General features: G+C 42.8%; 1 protein-coding gene across 1 annotated transcript in view; it reads right to left on the bottom strand.

Moving 5' to 3' along the window:
* Positions 1–24,205, bottom strand: part of LOC121838507 (venom metalloproteinase antarease-like TpachMP_B) — a 48,974-nt gene that overhangs the window by 16,007 nt on the left and 8,762 nt on the right. The window contains exon 8 of the mRNA XM_042294794.1: positions 16,633–16,766. Within this exon, the coding sequence (XP_042150728.1) occupies positions 16,633–16,766 (134 nt within the window). The remainder of the gene's footprint in view (positions 1–16,632; positions 16,767–24,205) is intronic.

The raw sequence follows: 24,205 nt of genomic DNA, 5'->3' as shown, positions 1-24,205 counted from the left end.
TGAGCGAACAGGTATAAAGCCACCTGAAGTAAGCAGCTTGTCCCGGAAGTGAGCGCTTGACAGGCGTTCCCACTCTTACGAGCGGTGATCAAAACAGTGTCCAATGCGCTTGATTTGATTTTGTTATAACAATAGAGCCTGCTTGTCGCGCCATAACAGTTCATGCAGGCCCGAGATGTCTTCTTGGAAGCCATTTCATGTCTGAGAATTTCGAGATTCTAGTTGATTAAGTGTACACTCCCCAAGTTCCAGTGCCTCATTCTCAAAATTGATTCCTAAAAGGGATTATTAAAACCCACGTAAAAATGCAAGAAAGCATGAACCAAAACATTAACTCAATCCATTATAAAACCCAGCAAACACTCGACTTCTGGGACAAGCATCAAACTTTCGATGGCTTCACTCGTGCCTGACTCCGAGCTAGGCTAAGCGTCTTCCAGGCCCCTATATTAGAGATCAGTGAGGCAGGCCTACCGGGCGAAAGACGGTCGTGCGTGCATGACGCCGGTGGTACCACGGGATGGCACCACTGACGTCATAAAATGCTAGAGAGCCTCAAGTAAGAGTGCATTCAACTTAAACCATGGAGTGTGTTTGCAATTTAATGGCAGCGTTAAAGATGACGGATTATACAGTTTTCTGCGTGTAAAAAATGCTTAAACTATTGGAACAAAAATGGTGTCTATAGAAAAGTGTTATTTTATTCTTCGCGTAAAATCTTCAAGCATCTGTTTTTAACCGGATTTACGTTGAAAAACTACCCGTATTCCCGTAACCAACAGCAAAATTTTGCAATTTAATGGCGCCCATGAACACATGCCTTGATCTAGCAGTTGAACACACTTTTACTTGAGGCTCTTAACTAGATGCTGGCTGGAAGCAAATGACGACATGCCACCTGCTTCGGCCGCTATGATTCATTAAATACTTTCAGCAGATATGATGAATTACCATTCGATAATAAACAGGACTGAGGTACACAAACCACTTCCGTCCCACGGTGAGCTTCCATAGACGAAAACAATTTTTTTCTTTCATGAAATTGGGGAACCCCAAGTTACTCGCTTATATTTGCCTACGTAAAAGCGACTATTAAAATATATGCTCAAGCAAAAAGTGGCCACTTTCCGAGAAGAGTGTCCAACCCTTAGTTTCCCTGTTGTAGTAGCTTCTCCTTGGCTGGAATATTATTGATGCCTTGCGTGGGAGGAAGAGCGGTGTCAGCCATTGTTTCGGTGGCACCAATTACTTGAGGAACACTCGTATGAATCTTCCTCCCATTATTTTCATTTGAGGGAAAAATGCTTGTTGTGACGTGTGGTTTATTCGCTATGTTTAAATAGGTTTGTTGCTTTGCAGTTGTCGAAGATGGGACTGATTTAGTTATTGCATCAAGCTTTATAGGCAATGAGGTCATTGCCAAAGTTCTGTGTTTTTGCTTTCTATTCCCTTTTCCAACAGCAATCTTTTTGCTGTGAATAATTGTGTATCTTAATTGCAGTTATAATAGTTTTTATGACACTTTGAGGAACTGCGGGAATTTCTATAGTGCTTGTATTACTTTTTACAATGTGATAAACCGGAATCGCCTGCTCCAAAAGCTCTAATCTGGGGGACACGCTACCACAGCTGTGACGAAGCGCTCACGCATCTTTTTGCTGCAGATTATACTTCTGAGCATCGCCAGCAATGATGGGGCCCATATGCTGGACGAACCACAGGACGCCACGAAATTGATTGTTCTCGAGCCAACCACGGGAAAACAGTGGTTCCTGGGACCCATCTTGGTGGATTTCAAGTTGGGAGCATTAGGAGCCTGCCAGCACTGGTCTTCAGATACGATGCCTCTACAGAAGCCGCTATCCCACGCCAGTCATTCAAGGCACGCTACCACAGCCATGAAGGAACGCTCGGACATCTTTTTGCTGCAGCTTCGTTATTTGAATACTTTAACTTGCCGTCGTTCAAGCAGCTATTGTCTGCTAGTGGTATCCTGCCCCGGTGCTTGGTTGTGCTGTTTTCGTTGCGTGTGGTCTTTGTTTCGGGACGTCATGTCCTTAAGTTTGCAGTGTGAAATAAATTAAATGAAATATGTGCTACAAAAGCCATGTTTTTGCCGTAGAAGCTGCTACAAGCAGTTCTTTTGTAAGTTTCACCACTGATGATTACATTTTGTCTGTTAATGCATGAAAAAATTAGCCACTTGCGCTTTCTTGCCTTTTAGACATGCTCAGATAATTATATGGTTTGAAGTTCAACTGGGGGGGCGGGGGGTGCGGAAGCTTCATTGTTTACTTTTAGAATGTAACACGCATCTCCAATGTTCAACTCAAAGAGCTTCCCGCAGCGTCCATTTGCATCACACTGGGCAAGCCTTTGTGCATCTTTTGGCATGCAGGATACAACACCACTTTATTTCAATTGTAGGCTATTGTATTACTGTAAAATACCAGGCAAGCGCGCACTCAAAATTTAGAGATAATCGTGAAAAAATGGGGAATGGGGACTTGCCTGGTCATCAAATTTACATATAAATGTACTATGCATATTTTCTCAGATCTTAAAAATTTGAATATCGGCGCTTAATGTGGAATGGGCGGATGCATGGTATTCTACGGTAGCTAAGAGTTGTACTTGGAGTGTCGTTCGGTACAAGGAAAATAGTTTTTCTTCATATGTTCACAAATCTGGTTCCCTCCATTTTCAATTATATATAAGTGGCACAGATAAGAAAGATTGTAAATAATTTGATTCCCAAAAAAACAGAAAAAAAAAGACAAGTGACACATTATTTCTAGGCTCATAGTTCACCATTTGCATCTCTGGTTTATTTCTATGGTACATACTACACAGCAAGGAATCACCCTGTGCCACCTACCTTATCTGAATGCTGAGGGTGCTTGCTTTTGTTTATTGGTTGAAGGTGATCAAGATCCTTTTTTAACAAAGGGATGGACCGGATGAGGAAGCAGTTGTGGTTCTCACGAGCGAAAATTTCACCAGCTTCCACATATCCTTTCGATTCTATCCTGAGAGCCTGCAGTTATCTGATCTTATTGAACTCAGTCATGCAACCGCATCTCGTAACTGTACTGCCCAATGTTCACACGACACCGAGGGCTGTCTTTGATATAGTTCTTTGCTTGACCTGCATAGGCTATGCAAAAGAGGATCACATATTGTTCCCACCATGCAATGCACCTGGAGGTGTCTCCTCTTCCAACATTTTTTTTTGCTCCTCTTCTCTGTTCGATACACAAACTGATATCCATGGGGGGTAGGTGGTGCCATATGATTTAAGTTATCTTTTATGTTTTGTTTTATCTGTAATTCCTGGTAGCAACCTCCACTGAGGTATCCTTTTGTTTTCCGAGTCACTTCTATCTGTTTCTGTTTTTTTATGTTTCCTTTGTGACATATCAAGAAGCCAGTCTGCAATTTTTGTCGCCATGCATTTTATCCTAATTATATTGACGAGTAGGATCACGTGTGGCTCTGTTTTGGTTGTTGGAGTACCATTAAAATCCACGCTATGTTTCATGGGAGTTACTTCAGCTCAAGTTCAAGTTCATTACCTTAAGGGCATTCTCGTGGAATGCATTGGGGGGGGGGGGGGGAACAAGAATTTGTAGCGGCAATAACAACATTCTAAATAGATTAAGCATTAATTTCACGTACACATAAACAATTGTTTATGTGTATGTGTAAAACAAAACAACAGCTGTAGGTATTATTTTAGCATTCAAATGGTTCTGGATTTTTCAGGAATGCAAAAAATGAAATCTAAGTTTGTCACCGAAGCCCATTACATGTTACTATAAAGCTGCCAAATTTGTTTATCAAAAAATGCATTAGTTTCACACAAACAATTATAATTAGTTGCGGGACCCTCGGGTCCACCTACTCAGCGAGCCAGGCCTTGGTGACGACATCTGCCTTGTCCCTTTAGTGTCCCTATTCAGTCAAAAGCTGCGGGGCGGTGTCACTCGTAGATCTCTTGTATGCACTTTCAGGCATGAATCAGAAGGCGCCCAGGCGTCCCTCGCCTTAACTAAGCTCCTTTTTCCCACCTTTCCCTCCCAAGTTTTGGGAAGTTGGAATATCTGGCACAGCTTGCTCCTTCGAATTCAACCTCACTTATTAAGGGAGACGGAAGAAGAAGAAAGAGGTACAGAGCCCGAGTAACAGACAGGCGTGGCGTGGCGAACGCGGGTATAAAACAACGAGAGAGATTGTTTAACGTCTCAATCAGAGTCACGTGGTTTATCGACGAGCTGCCGTCGCCACAGTAGGAGTTGTGTCAAGGTATCCTGGTCCCCAGATAAAAATGATGAACATTAAAAAAAATAATTTTGTAATTATTGGAGTTTTAAATATTCTGAAATGTTTTGTGTATGTCCAATAGGTGTTGTCATGTAACAAATACTCTAACTTGCCTATTTTTTGTGTCCATGCCCCTTTCAAGTAGCTTCATTTGGGGTTCACAGCTTTCTTAAATCACACTGGCACCTGCAGTGCACTTACGTGTAACTCATAGTTTGCAGATATCGGGAGGTTTAGTTTGTCGTCGCATTTTATTCAAAGCCTAACCACATCCCGCATTTTTTTTTTGTTTTTTTTTGTTTTCCAGGTTCTGTAGTTGTTCATATGGACTTGATTGCTCTGGAGGTTATGATGATTGCCTTCCACATGAAGGCTGGACGTGACCCTCTAATTAATTCTCAAGAATAAAGGTATGCACGTGCTTTATTCCCTGCTGCATCTTGTGTGCACTTCCTCGAAATTCCTAACACGGTGTTCAAGCACCTGTTTATCTCTGGGAGGTGCACTTTCTTAAATTACACTGGCACCTGCTGTGCACTTACGTGCAACTCATAGCTTGCAGATATCGGGAGGTTTTGTTTGTCATCGCATTCTATTCAGACCCTAACCACATTCCACTTTTTTTTTCCAGGTTCTGTAGTTGTTCATATGGACTTGATTGCTCTGGAAGTTATGAAGATTGCCTTCCACATGAAAGCTGGACCTGACCCATGAATTAATTTTCAAGAATGAAGGTATGCACGTGTTTTACTTCCTACTGCATCTTGTTTGCACTTCCTCGAAATTTCTTACTAACATGGTTTTCAAGCACCTGTTCATCTCTGGGACGTGCACTTGGCAGTAACATCTGAAATTAACTTGCGACAGCAGGCTTGAAGAAACTCTGTGAATGTGGCAACTTTATCTTCGAAGGCATTTTTCAAACTTCCCTTGCTAAAATGGTTTCGTAGCAATAAGTCACAAGTTGGTTTCACTGTCTAACGTCTGCCAGAATTAAGCTGAGGTTCCTGCACCGCACATATGTGCAGCGCTTAAAGTCTGGGTCGTCTCAGGGGGTCCCCCACTGATTTTAATGGATGGTTTGGGACCCTCCTCCACAGCCCCAGCATTAGTGAAATCAAAATCATATCTTGCAATAAAATAGCTTGTTTTCAGGAATGTGACATTTGGGGATTAGCATTTTGAGGGTTGCAGGTACGGTGGGGACAGAGTCAGCAGTCGGTCTTATTTTATGTGCATCTAATACATTTCGTCAGAACCCCCCTCCCACCCTCCTCCCTTCTTTTAGGGACCCCCCTCAACCTAAGGGAGACTTCAAGCTCTGCTTATGTGTAACTCATAGTTTGCAGCAAATGGGAGGTTCGTTCTGTCATCACATTCTGTTCAGAACCTAATCACATACCACCATTTTGTTTTGTTTTCCAGGTTCTGTAGTTCTCCCTATGAACTTGATTGTTCAGGAAGTTAGAGATTGCTTCCCATGTGAAAGCTGGAAAGCAAGCCCACTAATTATTTTAAGAATAGAGGTTTGAACATGTTTTACTTTGTACTGCATCTTATGTGCTCTTGCTTGAAATTTCTTACTAACACGGTGTTTAATTATCTCTGGAAGGCACAGTTGGCAGTAACTTCTGAAATTAACTCGTGACAACAAACTTGAAGTAACTTATTGGATATGGAAATTCTGTCTTCAAAGGAATTTTTCTAACCTCCCTTTTTGAAATGGTTTCGGATCATAAGGTACAAGTTGGTTTCACTGTAGTGCTCGCCAGAGTTAAGATGAGGCTCCTGTAATGCGCTTAGATGTAACTCGTAGTTTGCTGAAATTGGAAGGTTTATTGTGTCATCGCATTCTGTTCATAACCTAACACATTCCACATTTTTTTGTTTTTGTTTTCCAGGTTCTGTAGTTCTCCATGTGGACTTGATTGATCTGGATGTAGATTGCCTTCCAGATGAAAGCTGGACGTAGCCCACTAATTATTTCTCAAGAATAAAGGTATGAACGTGTTTCACTTCATACTGCATCTTACGTGCACTTGCTTGAAATTTCTTACTAACACATAGTCTTGTGCAAATAGATGATTTTGAGTTAGAAGCGATTAGAGGTATTGGCCGAATATTTTCGATTTGAATATTGAATAGTTTTTCCATGCTTTTTACTATCACTGCATAATCCTTAGACGAAAACCCAGCTAAACTTGTGAACATTGTTCCACTTGTTTGTTTATAAGCTAAGTTTAATCTATCTATATTTATGAACTGTGACTTCAGAAGTTCTGATGTCTTGGAATGGCAAGTAAACGATAAATTTGACATAAAATGAATCCTATAGAGATGCCCAATTAGGTGAATTTACAAATCTTGCTATATAAAATAATCTTTCGTTAATTTGAGTTAAAAAATGAAAGCCGTTTACGACTCCCTGTAACGCCGGATAAGAGCGCAGCTCTTGAGGAGGAGGATGGAAGGGTACTGAGGGATAGGTGACCCCCTGTGGTTGCGCGACCTCGTGGGGGCAGGTCACGGGACTTCAGGGGTGTGACCCTCGTGAGTGTAACTCTCATAACCCTCATGACCCTTGTGAGGGTGATCCTCGTGAGAGTAACCCTCGTGACCCTCGTGAGGGTAACCCTTTCGAGGGTAACTAATTCTTGCAACCCTTGTGAGGGTAACGCTTCTGACCCTCGTGAGAAGAACCCTCGTGACCCTAACCCTCGTAACCCTCACGAGGGTAACCTTCATGACGTCATTATGGGAAACTTCCCATAATGCAAAGCGCGATTACGGCGACGCCGCTCAAGCCGGAAACGGGCGCCTAAGAGCTGTGCTCTAAAAGAATGAATCGCGCATGAGGAACGCAGGTTGTAAGGGCATCTATGCCTAACATAGTATACTCTTGCATAACAGTCAGTTTAATTTTGAAACTTTTACTACAAAGTAGATATGCACATTCACAAAGTTTCCATTTATTTTCAAATACAGCTGGCACACGTGCACCACCCCGCGTTCAATGTATGCTTTTCTTCCAAGCACGCAATTGCGATATTTCTACTTCCCCAAGTGCTTATCGTGGTGGGTTATCCTGTTGAGTTCGCTTCTTACCGAGCACCGTTGCACTGCGGAGAAGCAACACCCGCGGAGCTCGCTTCCGCAGGTATATCTTCTCCGCAGTGCAACGAAGCTCGGTAAGAAGCGCACTCAACGAGACTAGCCCGCCGCAAATAACACTTCGAAAAACACAAACAGCACAGTTCTTCTCAAAGTTAATATAGAATAGTGTATTATTTGAAACTACAGTTCGAAATTCCCAATATTCGCACAACCCCACTAGCACCGTGTTTAATTATGTCTGGGAGGCACAGCTGGCAGTAACTTCTGAAATTAACTCGTGACAACAAACTTGAAGTAACTCATTGGATGCAGAAATTCTGTCTTCAAAGGAATTTTTCTAACTTCCCTTATTAAAATGGTTTCATATCACAGGTCACAAGTTGGTTTCACTGTTTAGTGCCCGCCAGAATTCAGCTGAGGCTCCTTCAATGCCCTTACACGTAGCTCATAGTTTGCGGAAATTGGGAGGTTTATTCTGTCATCACATTCTGTTCATAACCTAACCACATTCCACATTTTTTGTTTTGTTTTCCAGGTTCTGTAATTCTTCCTATGGACTTGATTGCTCAGAAAATTAGAGTTAGCCTTTCACAGGAAAGCTGGACATGGCCCACTAATTATTTTTTTAAGAATAAAGGTATGCACATGTTTTACTTAATATTGTATCTTGTGTGCAGTTCCTCGAAATTTCTAACACAGTGTTTAAGCAGCTGTTAATCTCTGGGATGCGCAGCTGGCATTAACTCCTGAAAGAACTTGGACCCGCAGCCTTGTCACATTCCCTGGGCATTAGATATTTAATTTGGATTGTTCCCGCGTCAAAAATTGGTTTACGTGTTGTCTGTAACTTGCAGCGGCAGAAAGCTGTAACTCTGAATCACTGAGCTGCACATCATGAGTGACGACGGGAATCGTTCCGACATTGAAAATTAGCTGGCGTGTTGTCCGCACATTGCAGCAATGGCCAGAGCCTGTTAAAATGTTAGCTGCAGTGATTTAACAAAACCGATATCTCAGTGAACAATAAATAAGCAGTAGAATGCTATATGCATTGTTCACTTAGACATCCATTTTGTTAAGTCACTGCAGCTAGCAGTTCAACAGGCTGTGGCCGACGCTGCAAGGTGTGGAGAACACACCTGCTAATTTTGTAGGCAGGAACGATTCCTGTTTTCGCACATCACATACAGCTCAGTGATTGAGAATTACGGTTTTTTGCCGCTGCAAGTTACGGACAACACGCCAGCTAATTTTCGATGCCAGAACGATTTCAGTCGTTGCACATCACGTGCAGCTCAGTCATTAACTGTTACGGGTTTTTGCCGTTGCAAGTTACGGACAACACGCCAGCTAATTTTCGATGCCGGAACAATTCCCGTATCTGTGGATCACGTACATGAGAGTTACGGTTTTCTGCCATGCTTCTACGGGTCAAGTTACGGGCAAAAACCGTATGGCCTCATTACTGTCATGCACGTAATACCTAGTTAATGCTGTGACCGTTATGCAAGACAACGGAAATTGTACCGGCATCAAAAATTAACTTGCAATTTCCGTAATTTGACGGGATTTTTTTTACAGTGTACGCTTGCGACAGCCTAATACTGACAATTTCAGATCACTAGGATTAGCATAAATAAAGGTGTTTGTTATCCTCGGAAATGATACATGAATAACATTTACCATGCGGTGCGTATTAGCCGCAATTATGTACCTCTACCCCTCGTTTTGAGGGGCAACAAAGCTTTTTTACACATCTCTTGTTGCCTTGCCGTAAAGTAAAGTAAAGGTGCACATAAAAAAGAGGGCATGCTACAAATTTGGATTGAAACGCTCTTTCCACAAGCTTGCTGGCACGAGTCAAACCGAAGTACGAGGGTAGCAAAAGTGGCGATGCAGGCGAGTTTGTTCATCACTAGGTAAGGTAAATACAGCACAGAGAAAGACGAAGACTAAGAGGAGACAGATATCAGCGCATATGCGCCCTCTCTTGAACACATATCGGTTAGACACATATGAGCACATATCTGTGTAAATAGATACCTTCTCCTAATAACTATTCCAAAATAAAAATAAAGGTGTATTTTTTTCAGAAAGCATGGAAATATATTTTTGCTTTGACTCCGTAATCTAGATGGTGTTTGCAGAGTGTGAGTGGAACACTTATCTGCCAGTAGTACGAATGATACAGATGACCTGAGAAAAGGATATCAAAGCTTTACAGGTCACGGCTTGGAGGTTAAAACAACTCCTCATGTGTTTTTCACCTAGCTAAAAACTGCCTGCTTACAAGAATTTACTACGCCCAATTTTAGAATATGGGAAGGTTGTTTATGATTGAGTCGGCTTTTTTTTTTGTCGGCGTTTTGTTAAGGTTCGTTGTTCTAGCGCTCGTCCTGGGTTTTTCATGCTATTCGTTTGTGCTCTGTCTTTACCTTCTCTTGTGCATGGATAGAGTGAAAACTTTTCGGAATCCATCTCTTTCAAATGAATTTAATGCAAATATCAAATCGATTTATCCAATAGTTTAGTTTTGACAATAGTTTAAGTGAAACAACCTTGTGCATTTTTAATCAAAACTAAAATCAAAGCCTCAGTGGTCATAATATATATTATATATATATATAAATATATATATATCTCAAGGGGCATCAAAGCTGAATTTATTTTCGTTTTTGTCTTCTCTCTCTCTCTCTCTCTCTCTCTCTCTCTATATATATATATATATATATATATATATATAAGACATAAACAAAAATAAATTCAGCTTTGATGCCCTTGAGATTTATCGCCTTCGTTTTCAACAGTGAGTTTTGGGGGTTTCGACGCTCCAGCATTGTGGCACACATTAAGCGAAGAATCAGGTTCGCTGCACAGTGAAACGGTCAGCACATCAGACAATGTAGAGGAAACATTCTGCATGTCGCCGAATGAAAGTGCGTAAAATAGAGGAAGCCGTTGGCATTTCTCGTCACCCAGTAAATAATATTTTACTTAATGAATCGAATTGAAAACAGAAACTTTCCGTAAGATGGGTGTCGCATTTTCTTAATGCGTAGCAAATGATCTGCATTCGATATTTTCTCCGATTAGAAAAAAAATAACAGAATGGAAGTTTGAATTCCCTCCCACTTTATATTTTTCCCGAAACTCATTATGTCTTGGCTAGAAAGAGATTTCGGTCGAATGAAAAGGCAACAGAGGAATTCAATTGCGGATTTGAGGGTCTCGAAGCAATTCCTTTCCTAGGGTGAATAGAAAAGCTGGAAAGACCTTGCATCAAGTGCGTTCATTTTCGAGGGGATTCTGTTTTCAAATACCATAGCTGGAATTGGTTCCGTTTTCATTTCATATTCATTTCGGAAACGTTTCGATATATGCTACTGTACTCCCAGGAAACACTATCTAGCACAGGAGCTTCCCTGTCATTGTAAAAGATTATTCTGCTTCGTAAAAATTAACAACGTAGTTACGGGGATCACACCATATGGGCTAAAGTGTCAAAGCGGCTCGAGTATTTGACACGAGCACTGCGTAATCACTTGAGTTAGGCTCGTGAGAAAAAACAGCTACACGAAAATTGCAGTAGTAGTTTGCCTCTAATCACTATGGTGCAGTGAAGAGCCCAACTGTACAGGGTGATTCAGGGAGAGGCCAGGCTCTTTAAATTGACCGCAAAATTCGGTTTCTTAACCTATCGCGCTACAATTTTGTGCAGCGTTATCCACAGATGATGCTTTTTTTTTTTTTTTTTTGCAAACTTTGCAAAAAGCGAACTGGGGAAAAAGTAAAGGAAGAAAAAGGCTTAGTTCCTACGGAAACGCAGCGAAGCCATCAGTCTTCAAATAACACGGCGGCGTTTCGCACGGGAGACAAGAGATGGCGCAACGAACGCCCCCAATGAACGAGCATACGGCGCCGAGAGCCGGCGTCTTTAGCAGACGATCTTTTCACCTCAAAAGCGGCGCGCGTTCCGCAGGCGGCGACAGTCGCAGAAACAGAAACTTGCGCGGTAACAGCATGGAACTGCAATTCCTTGTCTGTTAAAGACGTCGTATGCTCGTTCGTTGGCGGCAGTTGGCGGCAGTTGGTGGCAGTTGGCGTCGCGACCACTTGCGCCGTCTCTTGTCTCCCGAGCGAAACGGCGCCGGGTTGTTTGAAGACCGGTGGCTTCGCTGCGTTTCTATAGCATCTAAGCCTTTTTCTTTCTTTATTTTTTTTTCTCAGGTAAGTTCGCTCTTTGCAAAATTTACAACAAAAATAATGCACCATCTGTGGGCAACGCTGCACAAAATCGTACCGCGATGGGTTAAGAAACCGAATTTGGCGGTCGATTTTAAGAGCCTGGCCTCTCCTTGAATCACCCAGTAGTAATACCCCTCCGGCCTCCGCCAGGGTTTTCCATTCTTTCATTTTCATTCATTTATTTGTTTATTTTCTGTGCTCATGAACAGCTTGACGCCTCGGTAATGATGCAAAACATAATGTTCACAGGTTAGTTACAAAAGCCTTAAAAGCTACGAAATTTGGGTTAAAAACATCAATATCTGCTCCCCTGAGGGTATTTTAGAAGTGTTGAATATGGGTCAAGGGACTGGTTTGGCTGATGTGATTAACATGGAAAGTTGGAGAAACCCGCAAAACTCGACTCGGAACGTGAATATTAATAGCAGATGTGAGATCTGGGCAATCAATTAATCCATGAATACATTTATACAGGAAAACAAGATCGCGCTCACGCCGTCTGGAACTCAAAATAGGGCATTTGCATCGTTCCAAGAGTCTCGCATAAGAATGATAAAAAGTACGACCAATGTAACGATAGTAAACAATTCGAAGAAAAAAACGCTTTTGAACATTTTCAATCATCTCTTGTCTCGTAGAACTAATACAATTGCAGACTACAGAGGAAAACTCCAACTTGGTCCGAATTAATACAAAATATAGCCGAAGAATACAGGTTGATGTGGAGAACTCACGCGTGATTCCAGAAAGTACTCCCAGCTTCAAAAGAGGCATTTATAAGGTTGTTAATATGTACAGTAAAGTATAACGGAGAGTCTATGTATTCACCAAGATCACGCGTGAACTCGACTCTTCGCAGAGGATCATTGCCAATCTGGTAACAGAAGTTAATTTTTTCTACATTTCTAGACAAAGACATATCAGCGGTTTTAGAAGAATTGAGCGTTAGCACGTTCTGGCGACACCAATTGCACACACTCCTAACATCCTCCATACGTCTTTCACAGTCTTCCAAGAATATGATCTGCCTAAACAACTTGACATCATCTGCATATTGCAAGACGACTGAATTGCAAACAATCAAGCTCAAATCATTACTAAAAACATTGAAAAATATCGGCCCCAGTATGGAACCTTGCGGCACACCCGAAGAAGAAACATAAGGCCAGGAGTGATGTCCAAGAACACGAACAATATTGTGTCTAAGCCTTAGAGAGATCAATATATACAACGTCTACCTGTCGACGTTGACACACAGTAGGCGAAACGAAATTTAATAAAAGACACCAGATTTGTCTCAACAGACCTTCCACGCATGAAGCCGTGTTGTGAACGGCTTATCTTATGCTTAAAAAAGGTTTGAATTGCGCTCAAATAAATCAATTTCATAGACCTTAGCAAGGGGAGATAGTAAAGACACAGGTCTGTAATTTTTTACGTCATCCGTTCTGCCGTTCTTATGTACTTGCACAGTACTAGAGTACTTCCACAGGGGAGGAAATGTAAGGCTCTGCAGCGGCATGTTAAAAATATGCGTTAAGACAGGCGCCAAAATAGAGGAGCATCCTGCAACAATAAAGCTTGGAATGACGTCAAATGCAACTTATAACTTTGGCTTCAGTTTCCTGATAGCAAGTTCAATATCAGTAATTTCAAAAGATAGAAGTGTCAGTTGATCACTGGCATTATCGCTGACGCCATGCACAGGCAGTTCAGTTTGGCAGCAAGAATAAACCGAAGAAAAAAAACTCGCGAATGCATTTGACACATTTTCGGGCTCAGACAGCATATCACCTAACGAGTCAGCTATGTTTATTGATGACGAAGTTGTAGTTGTGCGATCCTTTACATATCGCCAGAAAAGCATTGGGTCACTATTTAAGCTGCGCTCTACTGACTCATGGTGTAATATTTTATATCGCTTCAACAATGTCTTAGCTAGCGCACGCGACTCAGAAAAGTTTAGGTACCAAAGAGCGGAATTCGCAATCTTATATTTCCTATGATGATGCAATTTCTTTTATAGAACTTATCTAAGCTCATTGGAGTAGCAGTGCGGATAACGACTTGTGTAAGGACGCTTTTTGGGAACGTACCTTTAAAGTGCATCCACGATATAGGTTGTGAACACTTCAACGCCACAATTTACATCGGTCATACTATACATAGAACCCCAATCTGCATTATCTAAATGTTGATAAAGGCCAAATTAATCGCCTTTGAGAAAGCAAGCGACTCACGGTTTTTGTGCTTTACTCAGAGAAATCATTAACGAAACAGAAAAAGGAGCGTGCCGAACATCCGGTAAAACAAGCGGATTGAAAACAGACATCAGGCTCTCGATAGGAAAGTTGGCCAAGGCCTGATCAAGCACATGTCCAACTGAGTTATGAAGACCTGTCATTTGGGTAAATCCGAAAAGGTTAACAAATGAAAAAAAAACGCATTCGCTTTAAATGATGCACTCTGAGCAGACAGCGCAGGATGTACCGAATTCTAGTTTATTTTAGGATTATTGAAATCACCAAGTATGAGTATACGATGTTGATCCACATCCAATTTATCCCCTAGCATATCTAATTGGTCACAAAACTTAGATCCGTCGACATTAGGAGGAAAATAAAAAGTGCCTATAAGTAAGGTATTGTTATAACGAAGACATATCCAAGGGGACTCGCACTCGAATTGGAGATTAAACCGGGGAACAGCCCGTAAATGTTTCTTAACTGCTATTAGTACTCCACGACCGAATTTAACGCAAAGTTTTCGTAATCTCGATCCCGACAAAACACTGTGTATTCTTTAGGGGAAATAGTCCAGGGATGTTAATGAGCTATTTAACCAAATTTCGCTTAAAGAAATTATATCGTAATCACCTAGAACAACGTTATTTAAAAAAATAGGAGCCTTCGTACGTAGTTCGCGGACGTTTCGATAAAACACTGAACAATTCCTTCGACAAGCTAGTTGGGCGTTGCTGTGTCACGAACATCATTGCGCCGTGCAACATCGAAAAATGGCCTAAAAAGAGAGTCCATGCAAAACATCTGCATTGTTCACTCTGTCGAAATTATCCTCATTCACAACAATGCAAAATGACTAGTAGCTTTCGTGTCTAGTTTTTAACTTGGTGCATGTAAAAGATCTTCCTTCCAAAACTGCCTTCAGCACCTCCCCAACATCAATACACGTAGTGTCAGGATTGAGACGCAATACAAAAAGCGCCTTGAGCCTTGGTGCTCTAGGGGCTGACGATAGCCTACTGCTTGTGCAGGTACCTGAGGATGGCTTGACTTTTTTTTTCCTTTCGATGAGCGTAAAGCAATCGGCATCTCTGGATGCCTTCGGCACGGTCACCACGGGCGGCAGTACGGAGGACACAGCAGCCGCAACAGATGTAGATGCATTAAGCGCGATCCAAACCAACGCTTCTTTTTGCGCCTGTAGGTCGTGCGGCTGCGGATGTGACGCATTTCCTGACGTTTTTGCTGTTTCCGGGCGCGCTTTCAGAGTCAGAACCGTGCGCTTTGGTTTGGACGGGCCAGCTTCGGGCGAGCGCGCACGCGCGCAAGACTGGCCGGCCAGGCCAGTCTGTCGCAGCTAGAGGGCGGCGAGAGAGAGAGATAGAAATCGCGTTGTTATGTTGGAAGAGAATAAAAGTGGGGGGAGGAGAGGACCAATTGTGGATGCGCACCAGGCGCTTTTGTCACTTGCTCTGAGAAGGCGGGGAAGAAACGCGGAGCCGGAACTAGCTTGCCCTCCACCGATTGGCCGGGACACTGGAGTGCCCTATACGTCACCGCGCGCTTTTGTGCGCGTTGAGAAAGAAGTTGAAATTATCCAACTTTTTTGTGCGCGCCCGGAAGAAGCGAAGAAGTGGCGCGACGTCACGAAAATACGTCACATCCGCAGCCGCACGACCTACAGGCGCAAAAAGAAGCGTTGGTTTGGATCGCGCTTTACCCGGATGGGCGGAAGTAAAACGACTTCCGGACGCCTCTAGGGCGGTTAATGCAGCGTACCGGCCTGATGAATCTTTCCCAAAAAGCTCCGCGAAGCTTGCGGACTCAGGACCCCGTTGCGCAGACGGTGTTATTGTCGGCCGTGGCTCAACGGCTCGGGCAGTAAAACGACGTAGCATTTCCCTGTTCCTTGACAGATGCAGAAGCGGAGACGCGTTTTCCGCCTTCAACGAGAGAACTTCATTGACGAGAGAATCGACCTTGTCATGCAGTGCCACCAACAAGTCTTTCAGACAGCCACACGCACTGCAGTTTCCCACAATGGTGCTCACCGATGCCACGTCAAAATCATCAGGAGGACGTTGTTTCCTGATAGCACTAACTTCATCGGAGTCATTGCGCCTCGTGCAGGCTTTACAGTTGTAAGTGCTGACACCACTCTGCATGAAGTAATCGTAGTCATCTCCCACAACGGCGGTGCACTTGCAGTGAAAGCGGGTACCGCAAGAACCCAAACATCGCAGGAATTGCATCCGGCCGATGAACATTTCGGAACACACCGAGCACACGTCCTTCGAGTAGGGCATGTTGCCAGCAAGGAGTGGCAACATGTCCTTCGAGAAGGACATGTTGCCACTCGCCTGCCTAGAATCCGTAATAGAAGATCATGTGGCCACTTGTTCCCGCAACGAGTTGAAGAAGCTAACTATGCTCGTTTATGCAAAAAAAAAAAAAAAAAAAAAAAAAAAACTTCTACGACTGCCTTTGAGTTGAAATTAAAGCTAATCCGTGTTTTGGGGGGTTATGGAAGTCAAAGATTTGATCTAAGCAGTGCGTAATTTATTGCAAGCCCGAAAATTGTCGCACGACAGGCTTAATCTATCACATATATTTCGGGAGAATCGAATCGCCATAAGGAACTAGAATGCGTTATCTCCGCCTCAACGGCACAACTCAACCTCAGGCTGAATTACGTGATCTCACTTACCCAAAGAGCATCAGGTAGAAATCGGCAGGCCTTGCGAACGTGGTGTTTTTGGTGAATTGTCCAAATAAATATATTGACTCATACGCTTCGACTACATTATCTTCCTCCACAACAAAATACTCATCTTCTTTCGTCTGTAAACATAAAGAATGAAACGAAAATATTTATATTTTATAAGTTTTTTTCAATCACAAATTTGACCGCCGTTGAAAAGGGTGCTTGGTTATCATCGAAAAGTAGTACTTTCTAGATGCGATTATGTTTCTAGGTATTATTGTTTATCAAATTGTAAAATACTTGGCATTGAGTCTCCTAAGTAAAATAAGCTAAATGAAATGTACGGACCTTTGCGAAAACGAATTAGAAAGGAGCTAGTTTTGTTCTGAGAGCGCCATCAATCCCGACAAAAATAAAAATTGTATAAAATGAAAATAGAAAACGAATGGTTACTTTGAAATAACACCGACGGCTCTGACTGCGCGAACAGAAGTGATTTAGTGACTTTGATTTAGACAGATAAATCCCCAATTCCTCTTGATTGGCACTATCACTTTGAGAAATATGTCTTCGTTTTCTTATTCATTTACACGGTGTTATGTAATCGCGACATTAAAATAGTGCAAGGTCGTGGCGGAAATAACTGGTGTCTTTGTAACCCTCACCGAACCATAGGAACCCTTCTTCGCAACACAGACCGACGCTCCTTTCTTACCTTGTTCGGGGCACCAACGTACCATCAGATATAAGATATGTGTGCAGGCACGCACTAGCACCACCCCCCCCCCCCTTCCCCTCCCTCCTTTCAGCCTTGTTCGAAACTATTTTTCTGCATTCGATTAGAAAGATTCCATCTGCTAGCAGCAAATGTATCTTGGTTTTATTTCTCAAACATCACACACTGGTACAACGAATCGACTGCAGCTTTTTTCACACACTTATTTTTCCGGCTAAAGCTCTCAGCAATGCCTATACTTTCAAAGAAGCTTTAGCATAGTTCAAAAATTAAAAAAAGCGAAATGACGTCTGTGAGAGAACGTAGTTTAATCTCCGTCAGTTTTTTTTCCTTTTTTTAGCCCACTTCGGGCCTCGCGCACGTATGGCTGCCCCGTTCCCAGCTTGAAGCAAGATGACTCTTGTTTTGGCCTCGTCTCTCTCGAATAAATCAATGAATGCGAAGGGGTTCGGGTGCGATCTTCCCGACATGGCTTTAATTTTTCGCAGCCATGCCTCCATATAGTTGTTGGTTCTGGATCCCCTATTTCCGTAATGGTTCTACCGTTCCAGTTGGAAAATGCCCTCATCCAAGTCGCGTCAAAGTAATCAAATAATCCAATAAGCTCCTGATTACCGAGCAATATACGCCCCGACGCATTAACGCCCAGAGGCGAGGGATGTCAGGAGGCGAAACAAAGAAAAGCACCACGAGCTTACGAATGAGCGCCTTTAGCTGGCTGTATCTTGAATATGCGCTTTAGAGCGAAGCCCCTTGAAGGGAAGCCCAAACTTTTTGCGCAGAAATGAAAGTGGCACCCGCGATGAGCAGCTTTGGGAAACACGACGCGCAGACCACCAAAAAGCGCCTGCTCAAAATACATCATAAAACCTTCAGGGGTCGAGGAAGGGATCCCAGCAGATGTGAATGTAATTATCGCCCTTCAAACGCACGTGCATAAATTTGTAGTGAACCGACCCGACAACAAAAGCAAACGGCTGCGCAAGGCACTCCGTCAGTTACAGCCTGCAGAGTTGCATGTTGGTCACACATGTAAGGTACAACAAAAAAAAAAAAAAGTCCCGTCCGGAAAAAAAATATTTTTAACTGACGACAGCCGTTGTATGCCATTTCGTGTTGCTAAGGCAACTATTCAACACGAGGGTCTCTGCGGTCATGGTTGATGAAGAAGGGCTCTGCTATTTTTGTCTTTTCGTGGGCGTCGTTGTCTTGGGGAGTGTCGGGTGATGAAGGAACCGGTGGCTGTGCTGAGCGCCTTTCTTCATATATCGAATCCTTCAGGCTGGCAAACGTGGGTACATCTGCTGCATCTTCATCTGGCACCTAAAATAAATTTAGTGATTTCGTTTAGCAAAGTTTGTATGACACTTCATATGCGTGATAGTTATAATATTTTGGAAGGAAACTGCAGAGCAGGTTTGAAGAATTTCCTCGTTAAACAACTTTGGCATGGGCGTATTCGGGTTCGGTGCTGCTGACCTCTTCAACGCCAAGCGCAGCTGGTCCCTCACAAGACTCGGCTCGCCAATTGCATGGTTATGGTCACCTATCTGTAAAAGGAGCGTAAATGTGCAATGGCATGTTAACGGCCCTTAAGCATGTACCTAGTGGCGCTAGTAAGAGTAAGTAAGAAACGAAACAAATAGCTTGGGTTTCTATTATGCATAAACAGACCGTCACAAACAAATCGGACAGAGCAACTTACGGGATCTGCTTTTCACGTTGTCCTCTTCAGTCAAAATCGAAGCCGCGCATTCTGATGAATTGTAACGGCAACGAGACGAAACGATTCCGTTTGCTTTCTGCCGCTCTTAGTGACAGATGTAACCTTCAAAGTAAAGGCGCTTTTCTTCTCTGCGTTTCCTCTATACAAACGCGGACATCGCCCGTGTCTGATGTCTCACTGTTTATTGGCTCGTTTTGTATATCGGAGTGCAACGTTTTTGTTTTTTTTTTTGAGTGCGAGGGGGGCATACAGTTCCGTGTTTTGACACAAAGACGGTTCAGCATTTTATGACTCAGCGCCAGTGTTGGGGTAACGCGTTACAAGTAGGGATGTCGCGAACCACCCTAGGTTCGATTTCGAAAGGTTTCGATATTTGCGAAGCGAACTAAGGTTCGATTTCGAAAAATTTCGATATTTTCGTACCGACCGAGGTTCGATTTCGAAAAATTCGCCACTTTTGTCCACAGCGGAGTTTCGAATTCGAAAATTTCGAAGCTTTCACGGTTTCTAAAATTTCGAATTCGAATATTTCGAATATTTTTTTACTTCAGGTTCGATAAATTCGAAGATTTCGAAATTCTTTGTAAAAAAAATTCGAAAACTTCGAACGCTTTGAATTTTTATAGACATGAAGTTCGAACAATTCGAAGATTTCGAATTTCTTTTGGCTTAAAGTTCGAAAAGTTCGAAAGTTTAGATTCTCTTTTAACGCTACATTAAAAAAAAAAAAAAAAAAAAAAAAAAAAAAACTTCGAAGATTTTGAATTTTTTTCTAATCCAAGTTTTCAAAGTTTGAAGTCTGATTTTCAAGTTTTTCTACAGTTTCAGTTGCAAATAACGTTTTCACGACTCGCTTGTTTTCACAAAATCAAGTTTAGAAAAGTTAGGGTGTGATACCTAGATTCTGCGAAGTTGGTAAGGCAATTAAATGAGACGACGAGTGTCCCGGACGTGCTAGAATATTTGCCAGTGCAGAATTGTGACCGCCAGCCCCCCCCGGGGGGGGGGGGGGGTCTTTATCACGCAGTAGTGATTGCACGAAAACACTGTTTTACGAGACTCATCCAGTTCGAAACGGCCAGGGGCGAGCAGGAGGTTGAGGCTCAGAAAAACCTTGAAGCGACCTGGCAAACTAGCTCGCCACCCCTTGCACGCTGGTAGTAATCCGATCCGGTGAAGTTTATAATTGTCCTGGAGGTTTATTTTCTGGGACGGAGGAATCGCTTCGCAAAAAGCACAAAAGCCGACACAACTCGAGGTCGAGGAGCGTTCTACCATACAAGTGGCGTCGGAAGAGGAAAAACGGGGGAAGGAGGGTAGCGGGGGGGGGGGGGGGGGGGGGGGGCTTCAGCCTCCTTTTTTCCCTTGCAGGTATTTCGGACTGTTAAAGAAAACAATACGGGGAAAGAGGGCGTGGTCGAGCTTATTTTAATCTGAAATTATTTATGCATATGTATAGCTACTGTCGCTCTTCACTACATAAAAGGTTGCGTAGATGGTCACTGTTAGAAACTCGTTGTCAGAAGGCACTGCTCGTCACATGCTTAGTGGTTCGGAAGTTCAAAGCTGTCTTTTCGACCTAAACACCTGTGCCGATAGTAACAAAAGAAAAAAAAAAAAGAATAAATGCGGGAATAAAAAGCAGGAGAAAAAAAAAAAAACTATCAAGAATTCGTCGGAAGTGTTCTATTTGTGCATATTCAGAGGTTCAGAACTTCGAAACAAGTTTCTTTTACCAAAATGTGTACAGGCTAAAAGAAACACGTCCCAGGAACGTGAAGCGAAAAAAAAAAAGTTTTCTTTTAATGACGTGCTGAACTTGAGCACTACTAGAAATCTTCTGCAATGAGCTAATTTATTCCTTAACGTGAAAAAAGAATAAATATATTATTTTGTATTCTGAAGATGGCAACGATATGTACTGTCTGTGGTGCTAATTTAAATGCGATACCTCAAACAACTTAGACGAAAATAAATATCAAGTTTAGGTCATAATTGCATGCAGATACATGTTTGGACATTTCTTCGAAACTCACGTTGAATAACAATAATCACATCTTAAGACGGCACTTACCTGTAGCTATACATAGATCATTCTTAAAAAAGTATAACATATCTACCATAAATAGCTCCGGCTGCAGCGTGCTTCAAATCTGGCACAAAAGATAATCGTCAAAAACCCGTCGTGTCGTCCGTCCTCGCCCCTTCGGGGATTTATTTCTTTAAACCTAAGCATGCCAGAACATTGAAATAAATGACATTGTCTTTCGTAAGGAACGCAGCACCGCGTGTAAAAGTTCGAGAAAAAAAAAATTACGAATGTACCCCACTCCTTGAAATCAAATGAAACCGGCCGCCGGTCTTTCGAAGTTCGACGAACGTCGAACTTTTACCCTAAAAGTTCGAAGTTCGTCGAACTTCTGACTTTTCAGAATTCGAAAGTTCGAAACTTTTCGAATTTTCTTGATAAATAAGTTCGAAAGTTCGAAATTCATCGAATTTTTTGGTTAGTCAAGTTCGAAAGTTCGACAAGCATCGAACCTTGCAGCGCAATAAGTTCGAAAGTTCGAAAAAGATCGAATTTTTTAGCGTAATAAGTTCGACGGTTCGAAACGCGTCGAACTTCTTAGCTTAACAAGTTCGAAAATTTGACCTCCGTCGAATTTTACGATATAGACAATTCGAAAAATCGAAATCTTTCGAACCTTTCGAACCGCTTGATTCGATCATCGAAACTTCGATTCGAAAAAAGTTCGCGGCATCCCTAGTTACAAGTAACGACGTTACCGGTAACGCGTTACTTATTTTCGTAACGTACCTGTTACTTCCTTCAAAACCGTAACGGGTAAGGTACTTACGTTACGCAGTTCGAGTAACGGGTGACGGATTTACGTTACTAATTACTTTTACTTCCTAAACCTTAAAACAGAATTACACAAAATTTTTTTCGTGCTTCTAGGCGCCAAGTTAAGGGATTTTTTTTTTTTTTGGGGGGGGGGGGGGGTTTGCATTTTTTGTGAGTATTTGGGTGAACCCATAAAAAGGATAAAGTAATTATGTTCAGTGTCTGCATATACATAATGTTACTAGAAATATGGCGATTAAGTATACCTGCAAAGTGCAAACATCAAAACATGTCAATTCATAACAAAAAAGTAACGCCAAGATAACGTGCGTTACTTGACATGGGTAACTGTAACGCGTTCCTTTCATTTGCAAGTAATTGAATTGAATTAGCTTTATGTAGACACTAGGCCTATGGTAAAAGACAAAAGGCAGATAGATGAGCTCTTTCTGACGTGGGCCAATCACCCGATTACAATGCTCAGCACGCGAAGATCAACAACAATAATCATTAAAGGTTACAAGAAGACACAATAGCACATCAGCAACCATCAACACAGCATGTTTTGTACAGAGCTTATACAATCGTTAGTGCACTTAATGCTTTGGAAATAAATGAGACAGCTAATGCAATTCATACACAATGAAAATATAAGCTAAATGTATTTACTCAACATGACATGAGAGAAGGTACCGCTGTAGGCTAATTTTAAAGCTGTGTTTTGTTCCGCAATCTGAGATTATTTTCCTAATGGCTGGATGTTTATTTAAGAAATGAGGTATCAAGTATGCTAATTGGTGATGTCCATAATTCTTACTAGACCAAGGTACGCTATAGGAGCCGTGTCGAAGATTGTATTGTGTATTACTAGGAAGAAGTGCATAAAAAAATGGGTGGGGTCACTAATTATTTCGAGTGGTAAGAAAACTGTGTTTAAAAAATGAAAGCCGCTTACACTCTAAGAAAATCCCGTACGTCTACTTTCTTGCACAACACTTGGAGAGCCAATCACCGCAACTTGCGGAGGCAGCTCAGCGAATGCCGATGGCGACGGCAACACCGAGGCGCCGAGGGTCACGCGACCTCACGACTACGCCGATGGCGATGGCGACGCCGACGCCATCGGCGTAACCATGAGGTCACGTGACATGAGCTCAAGGGGGACATGTTACCTCACAAGGATGACGTGACGTTGCCGGGGCCACATGACGTCACAGGGATCACGTGGCTTCACGGGGTCACCTGACCTCACGAAGGTCACGTGACGTCATCGGTGTCACGTGACCTCCGTGAGGTCACGTGATGTCACCGGGGTCAAGTGACATCACGGGAGTCACGTGACCTCACCATTACGCCGACGGCGACTGCGACGCCGACGCCGCTCAAGCCAGAAACGGGCGCCTAATGGTACGTTTACACTTGCGGATCCGCCAGCAAAACCGCCCAGCTTCTGCCGCTGGGGCGAAACGCTGGTGGGAAAACGCGCCGGCGAGCCGTTTAGGTCCGGTGTCTTTTGTGCCGCCGAACGAGGCGTTTCGCTTACCGGAGGTGGCACTCTTGTTCAGCGCGACCCTGTCTACGTCATGACTAGGCGTTCTTCCGGGTGCTGCAACGCCGCGGATTGGCTGGGAGAGACAGTCGAGGTGGGAACTCTCGCGCCTCCTCGTCATATTTGAGCGAATGTTAAGGTCAGCTACCGCAGCCGGCGCCGCCACCGCCGCTCGAAGGAAATAGATGTAAACGCAACCCGCTCGTCGCCGCAGCCGCAGGGAGCGGAACCGCTCCCGCGGCAGGGGATTACTTATCAGGTGTAAACGTACCATAAGATCTACGCTCCAAAGGAACAGTGCTGTGTGGTCAGTATGCTGAAGGTTTTCTGTACAACGTATTGCTTTTGTATTCGCAAAAGAAACAACCTATCAATATTTGTTTTGTTGTTGAACCCCAAACTAATAAAGAGTAATTGAGGTGAAAGTACACTAAAGTATAGTACATTTGACGTTTTAACGAGCATGGAACCATCAATCTAATTTTGTATAAAATACCAATAGATCTCAGGATGCTTGCATGGATTTTATGTATATGAGGTGTCCAGCTTAAATTTCTCCTAACAATTTATAAACGTTTACGGGCTCAATCACAGAGTCTTGGAATTAAAAAAAAATCACAATCGTCAGGTTTACCTCGGGGCCTAAAGATTACGTATTTTGTTTTCGTAACATTTAACTGAAGTTGGTTATTGTTAAGCCAGTCCGATAAATCGTTGAGC

The sequence above is a fragment of the Ixodes scapularis genome, unplaced genomic scaffold, assembly GCF_016920785.2.
Source record: "Ixodes scapularis isolate PalLabHiFi unplaced genomic scaffold, ASM1692078v2 PGA_scaffold6__148_contigs__length_123643588, whole genome shotgun sequence".
In the NCBI taxonomy this organism is placed as follows: Eukaryota; Metazoa; Arthropoda; class Arachnida; order Ixodida; family Ixodidae; genus Ixodes; species Ixodes scapularis.
Note: the sequence above shows the minus strand (reverse complement) of the source record. Positions and strands in the feature narration are given on the sequence as shown.